Raw genomic sequence first — 17,567 nt, 5'->3', positions numbered from 1 at the left:
AATGCCTCGTACCCTATTCCGGCGTCAAATACTGGTAAGGGGTGTTACAATGTGACATCGCCAGATTCGGTCATAACGTTTAGACCGAATTTGGGGTGTTACAAAACAAGTTCCTCTAATGAACAACATAAGAGCTTTATGTAATTTGTGTCTAATGCAATAAAACAAATATGTTTTAAATAGATATTGTAGACTTGTAATTCACTTGGTAATGTGATCAAAATATACCACTTAAAATGTGCTCAAATTGATCTTTAGATGAGTAAGAATAAGAAGAGATCTTCTAAACTTAATCTTTATGGAAACAAGATCTCTTTAAATACGATAATCGAACCACATTAAGACCCTTGGAAAGTATCTTTGCTTGATATGTTATCCTCACAAATTATAATCTCGTTTATTGTTGTTTAACATCCTTAAAGAGTTATAAGACATTAAACATAATTTTCAATCAAAATATGTCAACAAACATGACAAGTTGCATAATACCAAGTTTCAATTAATAATGCAACCGATAATATTAACATATGATTTTTAATATCATATTGTAAAATTACAAGAGATATTTAAATTTATAATAATGAATCTAGTGCTCCTTTGGCATTTCATCAAAATATAAAAAAAAGATTGTATGAAACTGTTATTCCACATTATTCTTATCTCTTTTCAAATTCATCTAAAAATGCTAAAAATCAGGGTGAGGTAAAATTACAATTCCATATAATCATTTCTCCAAAATATATTATCAAACAATCCAAAAATTTTAAAATTCATCAAAATGGAATATTTTCATTTCCTTAATGTATAGGTTAAATGGGCGGCTGGATTTTATTACAAGATTTGAATTTGTTAACAATTGTTAAAAGCAACGTTAAAGTTGGGACAAGGCTCCTACATTTCCTTCTTCTTAACAGCAGTGTCCCTAGATTCTCTCCACCGCCCCAACCCTAAACGCTAACCATGGCTCTCACCGTTTCCAGAACCGCCACTGGCCGCGAGTTCAAAGTTAAGGACATTGCCCAAGCCGACTTTGGCCGCCTGGAAATCGAGCTGGCCGAGGTCGAAATGCCGGGACTTATGGCTTGTCGCGCTGAGTTCGGTCCAACCCAACCCCTCAAAGGCGCTCGCATCACCGGTTCCCTCCACATGACTATCCAAACCGCGGTCCTCATTGAGACCTTAACCGCCCTTGGTGCTGAAGTCCGCTGGTGCTCCTGCAACATCTTCTCCACGCAAGACGCCGCCGCCGCCGCCATTGCTCGTGACTCCGCCGCCGTCTTTGCATGGAAAGGGGAGACCCTCGAAGAATATTGGTGGTGCACAGAGAAAGCTCTCGACTGGGGCCCCGGTAGCGGACCTGATTTGATAGTCGACGATGGTGGAGACGCCACGCTTTTGATCCACGAAGGGGTTAAGGCGGAGGAAGAGTATGAGAGGAGCGGCAAGTTGCCGAATCCGAATGAGACTGAAAACGCCGAGTTTCGAATCGTTTTGAGTATTATCAAAGAAGGATTATTAATTGACCCCAAAAGATATACAAGGATGAAGGACAGATTGGTTGGCGTTTCAGAGGAAACTACCACTGGTGTTAAAAGATTATACCAAATGCAAGCTAATGGGACCCTTTTATTCCCCGCCATTAATGTCAATGATTCTGTTACAAAGAGCAAGGTAAGGATTTATTGGTTGTAATTTGTATTTGTTTTGATTGAATTATGTGTTTTTAGGCTTTAAGAAAGTTTGGGTTTTGTGTTAAATGCAGTTTGATAACTTGTATGGATGTCGACATTCACTGCCTGATGGTCTTATGAGAGCTACTGATGTAATGATTGCTGGAAAAATTGCTGTTGTTTGTGGTTATGGAGATGTTGGGAAGGGTTGTGCCGCTGCTCTTAAGGCAGCCGGAGCTCGTGTGATTGTGACCGAAATCGATCCCATTTGTGCTCTTCAGGCTTTAATGGAAGGTATTCCGGTTTTGACATTAGAGGACATGGTTGCCGAAGCTGACATTTTTGTGACTACCACTGGAAATAAGGATATTATTATGGTTAGTCATATGAAGCAGATGAAGAACAATGCTATCGTGTGCAACATCGGTCATTTCGATAATGAGATTGATATGCTTGGTCTTGAGACTTACCCAGGTATCAAGCGGATCACTATCAAGCCTCAAACTGATCGATGGATCTTCCCGGAGACTAATAGGGGTATCATTGTGCTTGCGGAAGGACGACTTATGAATTTGGGGTGCGCAACCGGGCATCCGAGTTTTGTGATGTCTTGCTCGTTCACAAACCAAGTGATTGCTCAGCTCGAGCTGTGGAAGGAGAGGGGAAGCGGCAAGTATGAGAAGAAAGTCTATGTTTTGCCCAAGCACTTGGATGAGAAGGTTGCGTCACTTCATCTTGGGAAGCTTGGAGCTAAACTTACTAAGCTCACTCCTGACCAAGCTGCATACATCAGTGTCCCTGTTGAAGGTCCTTATAAACCTCCTCATTACAGGTACTAGAACCATAGATGTACTGGCACGAACCATAGTTATGGGTGATGTTGGAGGATGTTTTCCTATTGTGTACTCTGTTGTATCTTTTCATGTTTCCTTGAAAGGTATCCAAAGTGCAGTCTCTTTTATATCAATTTTGGGATTGTAATCAGTTTTCATTTGGCATTTATCCCTATCAAACCGTTCAACAAGTTCAATTCATCCCACTTTATGAATGTTAAATGATAAATAAAAGTGGGTTTTGAACTTCATCAAGATGGCATGACACATCCGACATTAATTGCTTTTGCTTTATATAAAGACTCTGTACTGTCCATACTCTCTACTTACATGTATGATCAAGATTTTGTTCTAATATATCTATATACTTGCAAAAATGTGCGAGACAATAGACATTTAATATTTTGAAGCTTCCAAGAGTCCTCTACAAACTTGCTGCAAATGCCACATAGGGCAAGAAGCTACTTGGCTGTGGAACAAGGAAGAACCCAATCCACCAATGGTTCTTGAGTCAGCTGCCAAGCCTGCAGTATTCATGGATTAGACTATAAACGGTTGAGGATTTAGATTAGAGTGTCAGCAAGAAACTTCCAAGCAAGCTTATAGTTTTGGCTTTTATATGTTTGAGACAAGTAACAAATAGGAACTTATAGAGACTAAAACACAAGACATCCATTTGTGTTGTGTTTTCAGCACTCATATATGGAAGGACAGTGTAGGTGATGAAATATGTAATGGTATTCACCTAAACACCATCATGCATCTTTCGAAAATGAAACAAGTAACATTTCTACATACATTCTTACCTATCCTTGTCAGAGCAGTAAAATGCATAGGAGTCATTGGAGCAGAGGGGGTTCTCGAAAGATGACAGCCTGGGAATAGATAAAAAAAAGTTTGTTTTCTTCTTGGTTACTTGATGAAATCGTTTTAGCACTGGGAGACAAATGCGCCTTCTTCTTAGCCCTCAATGCTCTAGGGAAACAGTTTGGTTGATAATCAAGCTCTTGAATGAAAGAATCTGGCATTCATAGTCTCTTCCTTCCACTTTTGAAGGATAAACTACATATGCAGGTATCAAAGATGTATCATCTTGTAATGGTCCACCTAACTGGGTCGCCCCTATGCTCAGAATGTTACCTTCACTATTTCTGAAAGCTGTAATGACTTCCCTTCCATGAGGACCATTATGAGGTCCCTCAATTATCTTTAAATATGATAATCCAACCACATTAGAACCTTTGGGAAGTATCTTTGCTTGAGGATAACAAAATATTTGAAGAGTCATAAGATATTAAACATAATTTTCAATTAAAATATGTCAACAAATATGACAAATTACATTGCAACCGATAGTATTAACATATGATTTTTTATATCATAAGTTAATGTTAGTAAAACTACAAAGGATTTTTAAATTTATAATAATGAATTTAGTGCGCCTTTGGATCAATCGGTATCATTTCAAGTCTAAAATGCTTTACAATTCAAATTTCTATCGGAGTTTGAAGGTTTAGTAAATGTACAGGAACCTAAAAAAACCCAAAGTGCTAATTACTTTTTTTTTTACCTTCTTCCACTTTTCTCTATTACTTATTTTATTTTTAATATAATTTTAATTTTAATGTAAGCCTTATTTGATTGACTATGAAAAAAATTAAATTAACTGTTAGAATTTTTTTATAAAAAAGTGTAGAAAATAATAAGAAGATAAAATCTATTTATCAATATTTTCAATTAATTAATTTTAATAGTATATTATCTTGTAAAAATTTTATGGTTAATATTTAATTTTTGTTTAGAAGAAGTGAAATGTTTAAAAATTAAGGATAAAATGTGAATATATATTTTTTATAATTTAAAAAATATATTTATTAAACAATTTATATTCAATAATTAATTTTAAATAATATATGAAATAATTTTATAAAGTTAAAATTTCAATACTTTTTTTTTTCATTTTATCAAACAATACTTAAGATATTATGTTATAATTTTAATATATATTATTTAATATAATATAAATATTTTTAATAATTTCATTTTTAATATAAATTACAAATTAAAATTATAGTTTAGCATACATATAATTATATTTTATATTTTATTTTTAATTTAAATATAATTTATAATAGTTTTTAATCATTTATTTTATATACATTTTAATTTAATGTCTATAATAATCATTTTCCATTCTCAAATTATCAATATAGTTACATTTAAATTCAAACACATATCTTATCGATAATTTTAATTTCACTGATATAATACTTAAATCTTATTGTTATAATAATTAATCTCATTATATCTCTATTTATTAATCTAAATCGAGTCAATCTTATCACCGGTCCCAACGGATTATTAATTTAAAAATTTTAAAGTAGGAGTGAAGTTTATTAACAAAAAGTAATGGAATATTTCATTTCCTTAATATATAAAATAAAATTGCACGACCGCTGGATATTTATTACAAGATTTGAATTTGTTAAAAATTGTTAACAGCAACGTTAAAGTTGAGACAAGGCTTCTACATTTCCTTCTTCTTTGTAGCAGTGTCCCTAGATTCTCTCCACCGCCCCAACCCTAAACGCCAACCATGGCTCTCACCGTTTCCAGAACCGCCACTCTCCACCGTCTCGGGTAAGATTTTTTCGGGCCTGGCCCGAATTTTTATTAATTTTTTTAATTATACTGACCAGTGACCTCCCCTCCCCTTTTTCCCAAATCAGTTCCTAAAAGAAAATCCCTAAGTGCCGCTGCCCGTCGATAGCAGGCTCCTCTCCGTCTCCCGCTTCCTCTGTAGCCGGCGCCCATCACCGTTGCGTTGTCCCGCTCGTTCTTCCATCAAGACACTGTCTTCGTTCCGGCCAAGCTGCTGCTTCCTCTGTCGCCGGAGTTCACCACTGCCATCGCCTTCTCCGCTCCAGCCTTCAGCCGTCGCCGTCCCGCTGTGCGGCCGGTCAATCTCATCCAATTCCAGGTATCTCCATGGCTTCTATGGACGTTTTTTTTTTCTAAATCCCTAACAGTAACAAAGAAAATACCACCAATTTTTCCTCCGGTCACCACCATCATCGTTCCATAGGCTGTTAGGCACTCTATTTTTGCAGATCACCCTTTAATAGAAAAACTAAAAAAGGCCCATAACCCGGAAAAAACCGCTCGAACACGGTTAATGAGACAATACAATAGAAACCTAGTCCCTGCAATTCAAGAGAAACTATGTTTTTTCCAATCTCTTCTATATTCAATCCTACCTGTCCTCGAAGCTGTCAGTAAATCAAATTTCCTTTTTGGGTTTTTGCTTCTTTAATTTATAGATTAATCGGTGAGTTCTTTTCGTTCTTCAATCACTTAATGCATCGTTTTGTTTTTTTTAATGTTTAATCTTATATTGGATTCATTGTTAAAGATTTTTTCTTTGGTCTATTCTTTGAATGAGAGATACATGGATTTTAAGTTTTGAATTCAGTGTTGAAGTGTCTCAAGAGCTTGAATTCCCAGTTATTTAAAGGTTCTTCAACTTTACTCGAGTTAACTATTTAGCCCTAGAATAGGAGTAATCCATGGATTAGAAAGCTATGAACTTTTTTTTTCCATTGATGTAGGGTGTTGGAGATTCATACTAATTTACACGTGATTTAAGTTTTTAGAAAAATGGGTAATTGTTAAGGGTCAGAATGGGATTGATCCTAGTTCTCAAGACTCAAATTATTTACCCTTAAACCAAACCATGTCAGCTAGATTGATTGTTAGCATTAAAAAGAACCCGAAGGATGCAATGTCGAAGGAAGATAGTCGAGCTATAGGAGAAAGCATAATAAGCACATGATAAGTTGTATTCTGAAATAAGAACTGATAATTGTTTTTTTATTATCTTTTATTACATTTGGGGCAACTTAAAGTTTTAATTCTTTTTTTGCACTTTAAATTTGGGCATTTAAGATTATAAATGTTTGATTTTGTTTCTTTATGTGGAAAAAATTTGAGATTGCTGGTTCCTTTTCCTTTTTAGTACCTTCAATTATGACCCACCATCTCTTACATCTTTTGTTTCTTTCTTTCCTCTTTATTTTCAAGGTGTTTCTTTTTTCTTCTTTTTTCAATTATTGCTTGTTACCATCCATTTCCAACTATCAACTAATGTAATTTAGTAAGCAACTAAAGCTAAATTTTAATGCGGGTCGGGTCGGGCTAAACCCAATTAAAAAAGGTACTATAAAATCAAGAGAACTTCGTGTCTTTGCTCAGTCTTCTTTTATCTTTACCTTTCAAGTTTCAACTCATAATATTTTAGTGATCCCTTTCGAGGGATTCATTGGTTTCCTTTTACTTTTGCAAATTTTTTCTCTCTTTTTTTTTGGCGTTTAATTTTGTTTATTTTCCTTTTTTCTCCTCATCGTCATCTTCTTTTTCAATTTCTCCAGCAATCCTAACCCTAGAGCTTTTGGCAGTATCTTCACATTATTAATTAAACTGAAAGAAGATGCAACAGCAAAGGCTAAAGCAGCAACATGCTCTGATGCAACAGGTGTACCCAAATCCCAGTCTCATGGGTAGTCCTCAGGTTCTTTTACTTCTCTGTGTTTCTCCTTCAATTGAGGTTTTCAGTTTCTGTTATTGAATTTCATTCCTTTCTCATTCCACTTGGGGTTGTTAAATTCATATATTCCGTCTTCCAATTTGTTTGCTTGCTAGTATTAATTAGTGAAATCTTTGGAGCTTTTTTTCCTCAGATGATTTTCTGATTTCTGTGGAAATTATACGAGCAAAATAGAAAATTTTCTTGATACTAAAAGCCTAAATTGGTTTGAAAAACTGTCCTGTTTTTACCTTTAATTTTTTTAATTTAAAATATGCAGATAGAGCCTATCTCGAGTGGAAATCTTCCTCCTGGCTTTGATGCATCTACTTGCCGTAGTGTGTGAGTTTTGCTTAGTTCATTCTTTAAAAGAAAATTATCACCTTTTGCCATTAATTCATATTGTATCTTTTGGTGAAGCTTTTGCATGTATATGTAGTAAAAAATCTTAGTCTTAATTTTTCTGTTTATGTCCTGTTTCATGGTTAATTTTTTATCATTTACTTAATCTTAAATTTGCAGATACGTAGCAAATATTCACCCTCAGGTCACGGAACCCTTTCTGCAAGAAGTTTTCTTGAGTACTGGTCCTATTGAAGGATGCAAACTTGTTAAGAAAGATAAGGTCATCTTTTTGATGCGTTGTTTTCCCAGTTTTAATTTGATATTCAGGGTTTCATCAACTTGTTATTTGCATTTTTGGGGGGTTCTTGGTTCTTGCTTGTATCATTGCTAATAGAATGGGCTTATTGTTATTTGCTTTTAACGCAGGCAACCTATGGTTTTGTGGACTACTTTGATCGCAGATCAGCTGCCCTTGCTATTGTCACTCTTAATGGAAGGCAGCTGTAAGTAATAATATGAACTCTTAGTAGAATGGACTTATATTTGCCTTTTCCCTTGTCCTATACTTTTAACATATGGCATTCTTTGCAGATTTGGGCAACCTATTAAAGTTAATTGGGCATATGCTAGCAGCCAGAGGGAGGATACATCAGGTTCGTAGATGTGCACCCATGGGTTCTACCCAGTTGTATTATATCTATGTATTTCATCAACAACTTATGCTATTTCTACTTTGGCATTCAGGTCATCACAACACTTTTGTTGGTGATCTCAGCCCTCGAGCTCAATCCCTGCTCCTCCAAATGGCGTCCTTAGCTTCTAAGCTCTTTGAAGTTTCCCCGAATCGAGCCATTTGGGTTTCGGCTTTTCGTGTGTCTCAGCCTTCTTTCCTTTCTTCACAGATGCAATCAATGCCTCCTCCTCCTCTTGAATCTACCCCTACTTCCACTAAAGAAGTCATCTCGTTGTTTGCTTCCCTCCAAACCCAGCTCTTCGAAGCAGTAGGCCAGCTCCAAGAAATCCTGGACCTTCAAGATGCTAAGCAGAAGATTGCCAGGGAAATTAGGTTTAAAGATGGTGCAGTCCTTGCTTTTGCTAATAAACTTAAGGAGGCGGAGCAGGTTCTCGATGTTCTAGTTGATGATTATTCCAGTTATCGGAAGCCGAAGAGGTTGAAATTGGAGGATAATGGTGTGAAGGATGCTGCTGCTGCTGATGGTGATTCTTGTACCACTACAGTTGTATCTCGTTTAAATTTGTCAGATATTTTGTCCTATGCACATCGGATTAGTTACACTACTTTTGCACCTCCTGAGTTTGGCGCCGGACAAGCACCGCTTCGTGGGGCGCTCCCCCCTGCGCCACAGGAGGAGCAGATGCGTGCTTCTCAGCTTTATAACTTTGCTGATCTCGATGTTGGTTTACCTAAGACAGCCGAGACTAAGGAGAAAACTGTCGAGGCTATCATTGAGCCACCGCCTGCACAGCCTGCAGATACCAATCCGCTGGCTAAATTGGCTGCCCTTCAGGGCTTGCTTCCACCAAATTTTACAGTTCCAGCAGGCTGGAAACCCAATATGCCGGTGGAGTTGCCAGCCAACTTGCCAGTGCCACCACCAGGATGGAAGCCTGGGGACCCAGTACCACTACCTCCATTGGACTCCTTGTCTATACCTAGGATGGAAGGGCCGAACATGCGGCCTGTTCCACCTCCAGGGTTACATAAGCAACCTGAGCCAATTCAGGTGCGACACGTTGAGCTCGACATTCTTGATCCAGATGATGATAGCAGTGATTATAGTAGTGATGATGGAAGCTCTGATGATGAAGATTGATGAACTGGTGGTCTGAAATTCTTGGAAGTAAGCGTACTTGCAACTTATAACTCTTATGTTGAGAAATGAAATCGAACTCGAGTTTCGATCATTTACCTTTTTGCTATCGTTTCTTGTCACTTAACTGAGTAGAAAATGAGAAGGTACTAGGCTTTGTTTTACACTAACATTCTGTGTCCTGGTAAAGAAATAGATAATGAATTCTTTGAAGCATCATTCTTCGTTAGGAATTCATTGATTTCCCACTAGAGGAACTAATTAGTGGTATATATAAAACTGCTAGACGTGTCACTGTATTATTGGTATGCCATTTGAATAAAGAGGTATACATAAATATATGAAAGTTGTCATAACTTGGTAATTGCATGATAGAGATGATCATTCTTTCATTGAAGGAAACTGTGTGTGAAGCTAGTTAAAAATTATATGGGGATTTGCAATTGCACCTGGTGTAGTAGTAAGATATGTACTTGAACATGATTGATTCTCCACTAACCTAAGCAAGGTTTTTGTACTAGTTTTAGACCCTTTCTAGTTAAGCTCCTTTGACTAGGGGCATATTTGATCGAAATTCCTGTTACTTTTTCTTTTATTTCATTTAACATACTTTTATTAATAGAAAAGATAGAATCTTCTCAATATTTGAGCATTAACCCAAGAAAAAAAAGAAAAAAAAAATTTAGGCCACACTTCATAGTTTATTTTATATACATATATATATACACACCAATTCCTTGTGGGATTTTTAAATTTCAATGGTATATCAAATATTTTTCTTAAAAAAATAATTATTCTATCCATCCACAAGATGATGCCAAGTGTCTTTTAATTATTTAATTATATTTAAAAACAATTGACATCATCCTAAATTTGTTTGTGGAGTATTTTTACTCTAATGATAACATATAAAAATAAAAATCAAATAAACAGGATATATGACAAGAATAGGGTTGATAGTCTCAAGGGTATATATATATTTATACGTAGGAATCAAATTGTTAAAGGATAATATCCCGTAATAATATCATATAATATCCCATTAGGAATCAAATTATAAAAAGATAATATCCCATAATAATATCTTAATTTTTAATTTTACTTGTAAAATAAAAGAATTGTGTATCACAAATAATAATACATGCGGGTCAATATAAGTTAAAAATTACTTATTTATTTATAGTTAATTAACTTTGTAAAGATAAATATATATATGTTATTTTTAAATTTCAACTAATATTTTTCATTAATTTGTAAAAAAAAAAAAGTTAGATCAAACACTTTTTAAGTTTTTATTGTACTTAAATATTTGTTGTTGGAATAAGGGGTAGCGGGTAGTAATTTGTTCATGTGTTGTATCAAAATTAAATTGGATTGATAAGCGTGAGGTTAAATTAAGAAGGTGGTCTAACTCTAACTTTAATTAGAATCAAGTTAGCTTAAATATTTAGTTTTTTTTATAATTTATAAAATGAAAGTGTTATGTTTTTATAATTTTATTTTTGTTTATTTTTTTATTTTTTTAAATTTTTTATGATTTTAAAAAAAGATTAAAATTTTAATTTGTAATGATTGAACTATTACGATTAGATTGAGAATCAGTAATTTGGCAAATTTGATCATTTGCTATTGTTACAACATTGGTGTAAATAAAAACTTGGATTCAAAATTTTTTTATACTACATCAATGATTTAATTGACTAAAAGATTAATGATTTAAATTACTTATTTAAGTAGAAATAGAATTTGAAAGGTAGATGTCTCTAAAATAAAAGAAATTTAAGTCATTTATATAAATAGATTAATGAGTTTTTTTTTTTAAAGTATTTGTCTTCTAATCTTAAGATCTGTTGTAGGTTGGATTTGTGGAATCCTATTAAAAAGAATAGATTTATATAAGAAAAGGTAGATTTATAGAATCAAATTAGATTAGTTGATTAATTCACTAAATCAGTGATTTTAAGAAATTATTCTGTCCCCATTAAAAATCAGAAATTATGAATTCAATAAGGTGCGGAGTACAAAAAAAAAAAAAAAGGAAAAAATTTTCAAGCATTGTTTTTCAAGTCAAAAATATTTTTAGAGTTGCTGATGATGACTTTTGGAGTAAAAAAAAGGTGTTTTTGTGAATTGAAACACAAGCACTTTTTTCTAGCTTTATGTTTGGAAAACGTGTTTTTTTTATGTCAAATGGCATTTTTATTCTTTATTTGGGATATAAAATTATTCTATTTTTATTTTAATATTTAAAATATAATTTATATATTTAAATTGAGTTTTACAAATAATTAATATTAATTACTTAAAATATTAAAATATTAATAATGAGTTACAATAAATTACTTTTTATATTTTATTGAAATATCGTAATATAACAAATTTAGATTGTATTTAAATGTTTATTTTTTTTACTTTACTATATCAAGTCTAAAATAGACAATTTATATCTTAAAAGTATTTTTTGACAATAATTTTAAACATTTAAATTTTAAATCAAACTTTTTAAACGCGTTTTTTAAAAAACAGTTCTAAACTAGAAAGAGAAGAGGGGTATCGACGAGAGGATTTGGAAAATGTCTAGTTTAGCTGGTTAATCCAAAAAACAAAAAACAAAACATAAATTTGTAAAGCCAAGGAGAAAGAAATTTGGGGTTGATCTGCGATGAAGTATTTTTAGGCATAATTCCAAAATTCATCCCAATGTTTATGAGTTCCTTTCACTTTGGCACTCCACGCCTTACAAAATGCCATAATCAATCTTAACAACTTGTATAAGAAAAAAATGTTGGACTACTTTCATGTTGAGCAACTGAAGCTATCGTATAAGGTCTAATTCGAATATTTTATTATGAAACTTTACTAATATTAAAAAAATTAAATTACAAATTTGAGTATTGAATGAGTTGTAGCTATTGGATCTTAGGTGTCTCATAGGAATAATAAGGCCAACACCTCTCCAATGCAATGTGTTATTGTTCTAATGGCACATTGTTAGCATCCCACTGTCAATACTAATATCAGCCTACTGGGCTCATCATTTTATAATAACAAAAAACCAAAGTGATGTAAATAATTATATCACCAATTTAGGGATGGAGCGTTTGATCGAATTAAGTCGATTTATATGGCGATTTATGGTAGTGGATAGATATATATAAAATGGGGCGGTGTTAAGGTTGATGGTGGCGGGCGGCTACCGGTGGTAAAGTTAATGAATCATATTGGCTGGACAGTCTTTAGGAGGAATGTTGAATATCCTTCCCTAAAACAAAATTCAACCATCTTGATTTAGTTGCCGCAGTCTAAAGGTAAAGCTAAAGATGGATGGTCTTGAAAGGCAATAGTCGCCTTCCCAACACACTATTATGTCTGCCACATGCTCAGGTCCACACCATCTCTTACAATGATGGGATCGCTTTATATATCTTTCCAAATTCCAATTCTAATTAAATTTTTAGTTGTTGATTTTTTATAGAAATTAAATTACATTAATTTCTTTAGGAAGATTAATTTATTCGATAGTAAAATTAAAAGAGATAAAAAAAAAGTGTTTTAGGTTTAGTTTGGATGAGGGGTGTGTTTACCTTCGATGAGGTTAAAAATAATGGTGGCGGTGAAATTAGTTAATGTAGTGGTGATATTGGATACTGTAGTGGTGAGATTAAAATAACGGTGGGATGTGTGTTTAGATTTAAATGCAGCTGTAGCGATAAGATAAGAACAGAAAATGACTATTAAGGACATTAGGTTAGAAATAATATATAATAGAAGTTTTTTTAAATTATTTTACTTTAATAAAATTATTAAAAATATGTGAATTTATAAATTCATTTAATAAAATATTAAAATGTATCTTTGAAATTTTATTATATAAAATGGGAATTTTTAACATTTTTAAATCAAAATAATTAAAATTTAAAAATTAAAATAAATAATCTAAAAGTAGTTAATTTAAGGAATGGTAAATTAAAATTTCTTTTGATAATAACGTATATTAGTTTGTTATAAAATAATGGGGAAACTGTTTATTATTTTAAATTAATAAAATTATTGAAATAGAAGATAAAATGAAGAACAAAGTAAAATGGAGAAAAAATAAGAGTAAAGGTGTAAAAGGAAAAAAGATCACGATTGAGATGTTGGAACATTTGACCGGAGTATAAAGTTCCAGGGGAGAAACCAGTGTCTAGTGTGTTGAGTGATGCTCCAATTGTTCTGCTCTTTACAATCCAAACGAATTGGTACGGTGCGATTTAGCCAAAAATTACTCCAAACGTATTGAAATAAAATCAAACGGGCATATAAAGAAAGCCTTAAATTCCAATTAAGAATGGGTACATTTCTTTAAGGTTTACATGTGAGATTCTCATCTACCACAAATGTGTATTATCATGACCAATTTATGCTTAATATAAAAAATAGTAAAATACAAATCTTATTCGATAGAAAGACTGATCTATCAACCAAGGGCAGTGGTAAAGATAATTACATTTTTAGAGAGAATTACAATTTAAAAATTGTTAAGAGAAAAATGTAAAAAAAGAAAAAAGAAAAAATTGGATCCCACTAAAAAGGGTGATCCAAGGTGCATGTGGGAGTTGCCCGAGACTTGGGAAATCTACGGGTGCAGATTAAATATAATAAAGAAAAAGATAGGTGTTGTAACAAAATTCTCATTCCATGCCCCTTTTTGTCACTAAATCTAATCTCGGGTGTTTCGTTTAATGTAATTTGGTTTGATTTATTGGTGAAAGAGCATGGTAAAAAACGAAAGGAACCAATTTAACTACATTTATAATGGGTGGGGATTGGAAGTCAATGTTGTTATTATTTACACTGTATGGTGGGTGAACTTTCCTGCAACAGTCAGATATAAATTAGTTGGATTTGAAGCGTCATTTCCCTCCTCTTTTTCTCAAGATTGGACATGGATGCATCAAAGAAAAATAACTTAAAATTTTAGTATTATATCAACACATCTGCACTTGTTTTAAGAGCAACAGGCCGAGGTTGTAATCGTCATACATGAATAAATAAACCAAGAAAAAAAAAATAATGGAAGGGAACACAGAAGTCCTTTTAACTCTAGACTTTTTCTTTATCCTTCCTTCTTTTTAAAAATCATTTCTGATTTCTCTAACTAAATGTAATTGCACAAGAACCCAACATTAAATCACTTCAATCACTTGTAATAAACTGTCTTGTTTCACTCACATGTGTCGCCATCATTATCATCAACAACGTGAACCTTTCTTGCAATTAAGTGCACCAGCATTGGTCGTTATCGTTGCCACCAGTGAAGATGGCCTAGCACCCAAGCTTGAAGCCTTGGCATAGCTCGACGAGGCGCCAGCACCCGACGAGATAAAGAATGCACCGTTCACCATTAGGTCACCTTCCGATCTCCAATTCCAGCTCTTCCATTCACTCTCCGGTGCATCCTCATGCTTGGTCACCTCTTTGCTGAATCTGTTGTCAGGTGCAGTAAATCTATTCCCTTGGCTGTTTATTGTTGGGTTAGCACTTCCTCCAATGGCATACATTTCCCAATGAGTATAGTCATTGTTCACCACGTGGAAATACCCATGTCTACATCTGTAAGTCCGAAAAAATAAAAAAATAAGAAATCCGTTATTCATATTTATCGTAATTGACCATAGTAGCAATATTATTATTACCGTGGCATTCTTTGGACAAGGCCTTCACCAAAGTGATTAAAGGCAATAGTGACTTGCATGTTCTTGTCTTGAGTATAGGAATCACTGTGTCCCAATAACATGACTTTATCATGGTGAGTCATGTAATTGTTGGAAATGGTGATAGCGGTGGAGCCATGGATAGCGTCAATCAAGCCGTCTTTGCAGTTTGATAAGGAGTTATGGTCAACCCAAACATGGCTACCACCGAAGATGGAAACACCATCACCGTCTGATATCGTCCTCCAACCATAGTGACGTGGGGAGTCCCTCACCATAGCATTCCCTCCTTGTTTACAATCGTGTATGTTGAGTCCATGAATGATAATGTTGGTCACATACTGAACGGTAATGCATGGACCCCCTGCAATATGAACGCTGGCGCCCCTACCGTCGATGGTCTTGAATGAGTTCATTATCAGCTCTTCTTTCAGCTGAATGGTCATGTCACGAGCGAAAATGATCCACAACGGTTCGTCTTGAATCACCGCATGCCGTAATGTCCCTGGTTTGGGGTTAACGGGGTCATCATCGCCGGAGTCAGTGACCACATAAATCTTACCATCTCTTCCACCAATGGCGTTCTTGCCGAATCCAATGGCACAATCAGCTAGCTTCTGGCGATTAGTCTCCCAGTTGGGGTCACATCTCCAGCAGTCATCAATGGGGTTTCCGGTTCCACAGGAGAGATACCCTAGGTTCCTCCTGGACGCATTGATAGCCCTGCCACCCAAAAACCACAAAAGTTAATACCTTTGGAGTATTAATGGAGATGACATGGAAATGGAAAAGTGGAGGTGTAGTTTCTTTACCTGTGAACATCTTGGACAACAAGCTCAGGGTCTTGAACAGGGGAAGAGGAAATGAGAAGTGGGAGTAGAAGCAGAAATGTAAAGAGGAAGAGAAGAGGAAGTGAAGGGATCGCCATTGCCATTGTCCTTGCCATTTTACCTTTGTTTGCTTGTTTTGTGAGGCAAGGTGGTGGAGGGAGGTTGAGAAGAAGGGGGTGTTTATAAAGGGGATTAAAAGCCTTGTTCAATGGCGTGATTAAACTAAACATGTAGGGTCGTCTATGCTTCGGTGATTTCAGGTTTTTACGGAATTACCTGTTGGTAGTTTTTGACTGTTAAGCAATGCCCTCAACAAAGCTGCTCCAAATAGTCAAAAGTTGAAATACTATCCTTTACATGAAAAATATATAAAAAGATTTTCTAAATTTTCATAAAACTAAAATAATATTACTTATTAAATTATGGGTAAGTTTTTGTTTTGGTCACTTAATTAAAAAAAGTTACAATTTGATCACTGAATTATTCAAGTCATTGGGCTGTTAAAAATGATATTATATGACTTTTTCTGTTCGTAGTGCATATATCAATCAAAGGCTCTTTTCTCATTCTCTTCGACAATTCAATTTTTTTTATGAAACAATTTCGGATATCATGAATCTGCAAACTAAAAATTTAAACAACTTTTTTCTCTGATCTCTGACATTGACTGTCATATCAATTTGGATCTAACGTATGTTATTCTACTCGTTGACCGATACTGATCCACCGTATTGATCATTGGCTCATTGTTTGGAGCTTACTGATAGAACTTTTAAATAGTTCACTGACTTAAATGAAAGCTTTCGAATAGTTGAGTGATGAAATTATAATGTCGTAACATAATTTACCTATATCATTTTGAGGGTGGTTGTTTTAGGTGTTTTCCACCTAGATTGTAAGTTCGAAGAGGGTTAGTTAGCATATTTGGTTATGGTAGTTATTTGATAAAAAAGTGTTTAAAGGATGGGATTTGGTTGAATATTACTAAAATTCAATTGGAAAAAGAGATTGTTGGTTGATTGGTTAATGTTTTTACAGGTTGTTTCATTTAGTGGGTAAAGGGTGAAAATAATGGTTATGTCAACATAATAAAACTTCATACTGAATACTCACATTATGAATTAAAAATCAGTTAATGGCTTCATAAATGTTGTAATGTCAACTTTAGAAGAACAAAAATTGCTGTTGGAAAATTTTTAAACTATATTAGGATTGAGTAATTATTTAATATATTGACCATGAAATCTTTTAAATTTACAAGTGTATTCGGGTTGAACTTGATCTGGCCTGGCTCGGGTCAAAAAAATTTTCTTGAGGCCCGACCATTTTAAAAAACGGGCCTCATTTCTTGTCCAAGCCCATATTTTAAGTTTATATTTATGTTCAAATCCTTTCATTTTTTGGACTCTAACTGCGAATGGAGATTTTAGATTCTGCAAGTAGAATATAGTAAAATGTTAAAAAAAAAAGACGATAATCATTTTTTAAAGCTACTTATATATTAATATATCAAAAACATATAAAAGCAATAATTGAAAATGTTAGGCCATTAAAAGAAAAGAAGTAAATCTTAAATAATATGTCTTAATTGATGAAGTTGAATAATATTCCATAAATCAGGACAGATGTTAATATATTATTCTCAAATTTCACTCGCATTATATTATTTCCATATATTTTAAATGAGTTTTATTGATGGTGATTATGGGAAGTTTTAAATTAATTTACTTGAAAATCTTCATGACATTAGCACATGCATTTGTAGGCCCTTTTTATTTT

The 17,567-nt window shown here is 33.9% G+C and overlaps 3 protein-coding genes across 4 annotated transcripts; 2 read left to right on the top strand and 1 right to left on the bottom strand.

The window, feature by feature from the left end:
• The first annotated feature begins 830 nt into the window (after positions 1-830).
• On the top strand, positions 831-2,754 carry LOC107949716 (adenosylhomocysteinase 1). Its single transcript, XM_041090125.1, has 2 exons — positions 831-1,671; positions 1,763-2,754. Exons 1-2 carry the CDS (start codon positions 961-963, stop codon positions 2,507-2,509), a joined length of 1,458 nt encoding a protein of 485 aa, XP_040946059.1. The 5' UTR covers positions 831-960; the 3' UTR covers positions 2,510-2,754.
• A 2,199-nt stretch (positions 2,755-4,953) lies between these two features.
• On the top strand, positions 4,954-9,618 carry LOC107949715 (mediator of RNA polymerase II transcription subunit 4). 2 transcript variants are annotated; one of them, XM_016884459.2, is made up of 8 exons: positions 4,954-5,143; positions 5,233-5,483; positions 6,958-7,070; positions 7,366-7,427; positions 7,608-7,710; positions 7,857-7,933; positions 8,022-8,083; positions 8,175-9,618. In XM_016884459.2, the coding sequence occupies exons 3-8, from the start codon at positions 6,990-6,992 to the stop codon at positions 9,263-9,265; spliced, it is 1,476 nt and encodes a 491-aa protein (XP_016739948.1). In that variant the 5' UTR covers positions 4,954-5,143; positions 5,233-5,483; positions 6,958-6,989; the 3' UTR covers positions 9,266-9,618. The 2 variants fall into 2 exon arrangements, with proteins under 2 accessions (XP_016739948.1, XP_016739950.1); XM_016884461.2 differs by having other exon boundaries at positions 4,984-5,143; positions 6,931-7,070.
• Positions 9,619-14,258: 4,640 nt separating this feature from the next.
• Positions 14,259-15,938, bottom strand: LOC107949717 (probable pectate lyase 18). Its single transcript, NM_001327561.1, is given in 3 exon segments — positions 14,259-14,857; positions 14,941-15,681; positions 15,771-15,938. Coding segments are annotated over 3 exon segments (1,236 nt in total). The 5' UTR covers positions 15,905-15,938; the 3' UTR covers positions 14,259-14,496.
• Between the last annotated feature and the right edge of the window lie 1,629 nt (positions 15,939-17,567).

Source organism: Gossypium hirsutum, chromosome D03 (assembly GCF_007990345.1).
Source record: "Gossypium hirsutum isolate 1008001.06 chromosome D03, Gossypium_hirsutum_v2.1, whole genome shotgun sequence".
Taxonomy (NCBI): Eukaryota; Viridiplantae; Streptophyta; class Magnoliopsida; order Malvales; family Malvaceae; genus Gossypium; species Gossypium hirsutum.
The sequence above is the reverse complement of the archived record's forward strand: the minus strand, read 5'-3'. Positions and strand labels throughout refer to the sequence as shown.

Bases quoted from the DNA above. Each gene is read 5' to 3' on its own strand.
- LOC107949716 (XM_041090125.1), top strand. From the start codon at position 961: ATGGCTCTCACCGTTTCCAGAACCGCCACTGGCCGCGAGTTCAAAGTT. The intron at 1,672-1,762 runs GTAAGGATTTAT...TGTTAAATGCAG, and splicing joins ATTCTGTTACAAAGAGCAAG to TTTGATAACTTGTATGGATG.
- LOC107949715 (XM_016884459.2), top strand. From the start codon at position 6,990: ATGCAACAGCAAAGGCTAAAGCAGCAACATGCTCTGATGCAACAGGTG. The intron at 7,071-7,365 runs GTTCTTTTACTT...TAAAATATGCAG, and splicing joins GTCTCATGGGTAGTCCTCAG to ATAGAGCCTATCTCGAGTGG. The intron at 7,711-7,856 runs GTCATCTTTTTG...CTTTTAACGCAG, and splicing joins AACTTGTTAAGAAAGATAAG to GCAACCTATGGTTTTGTGGA.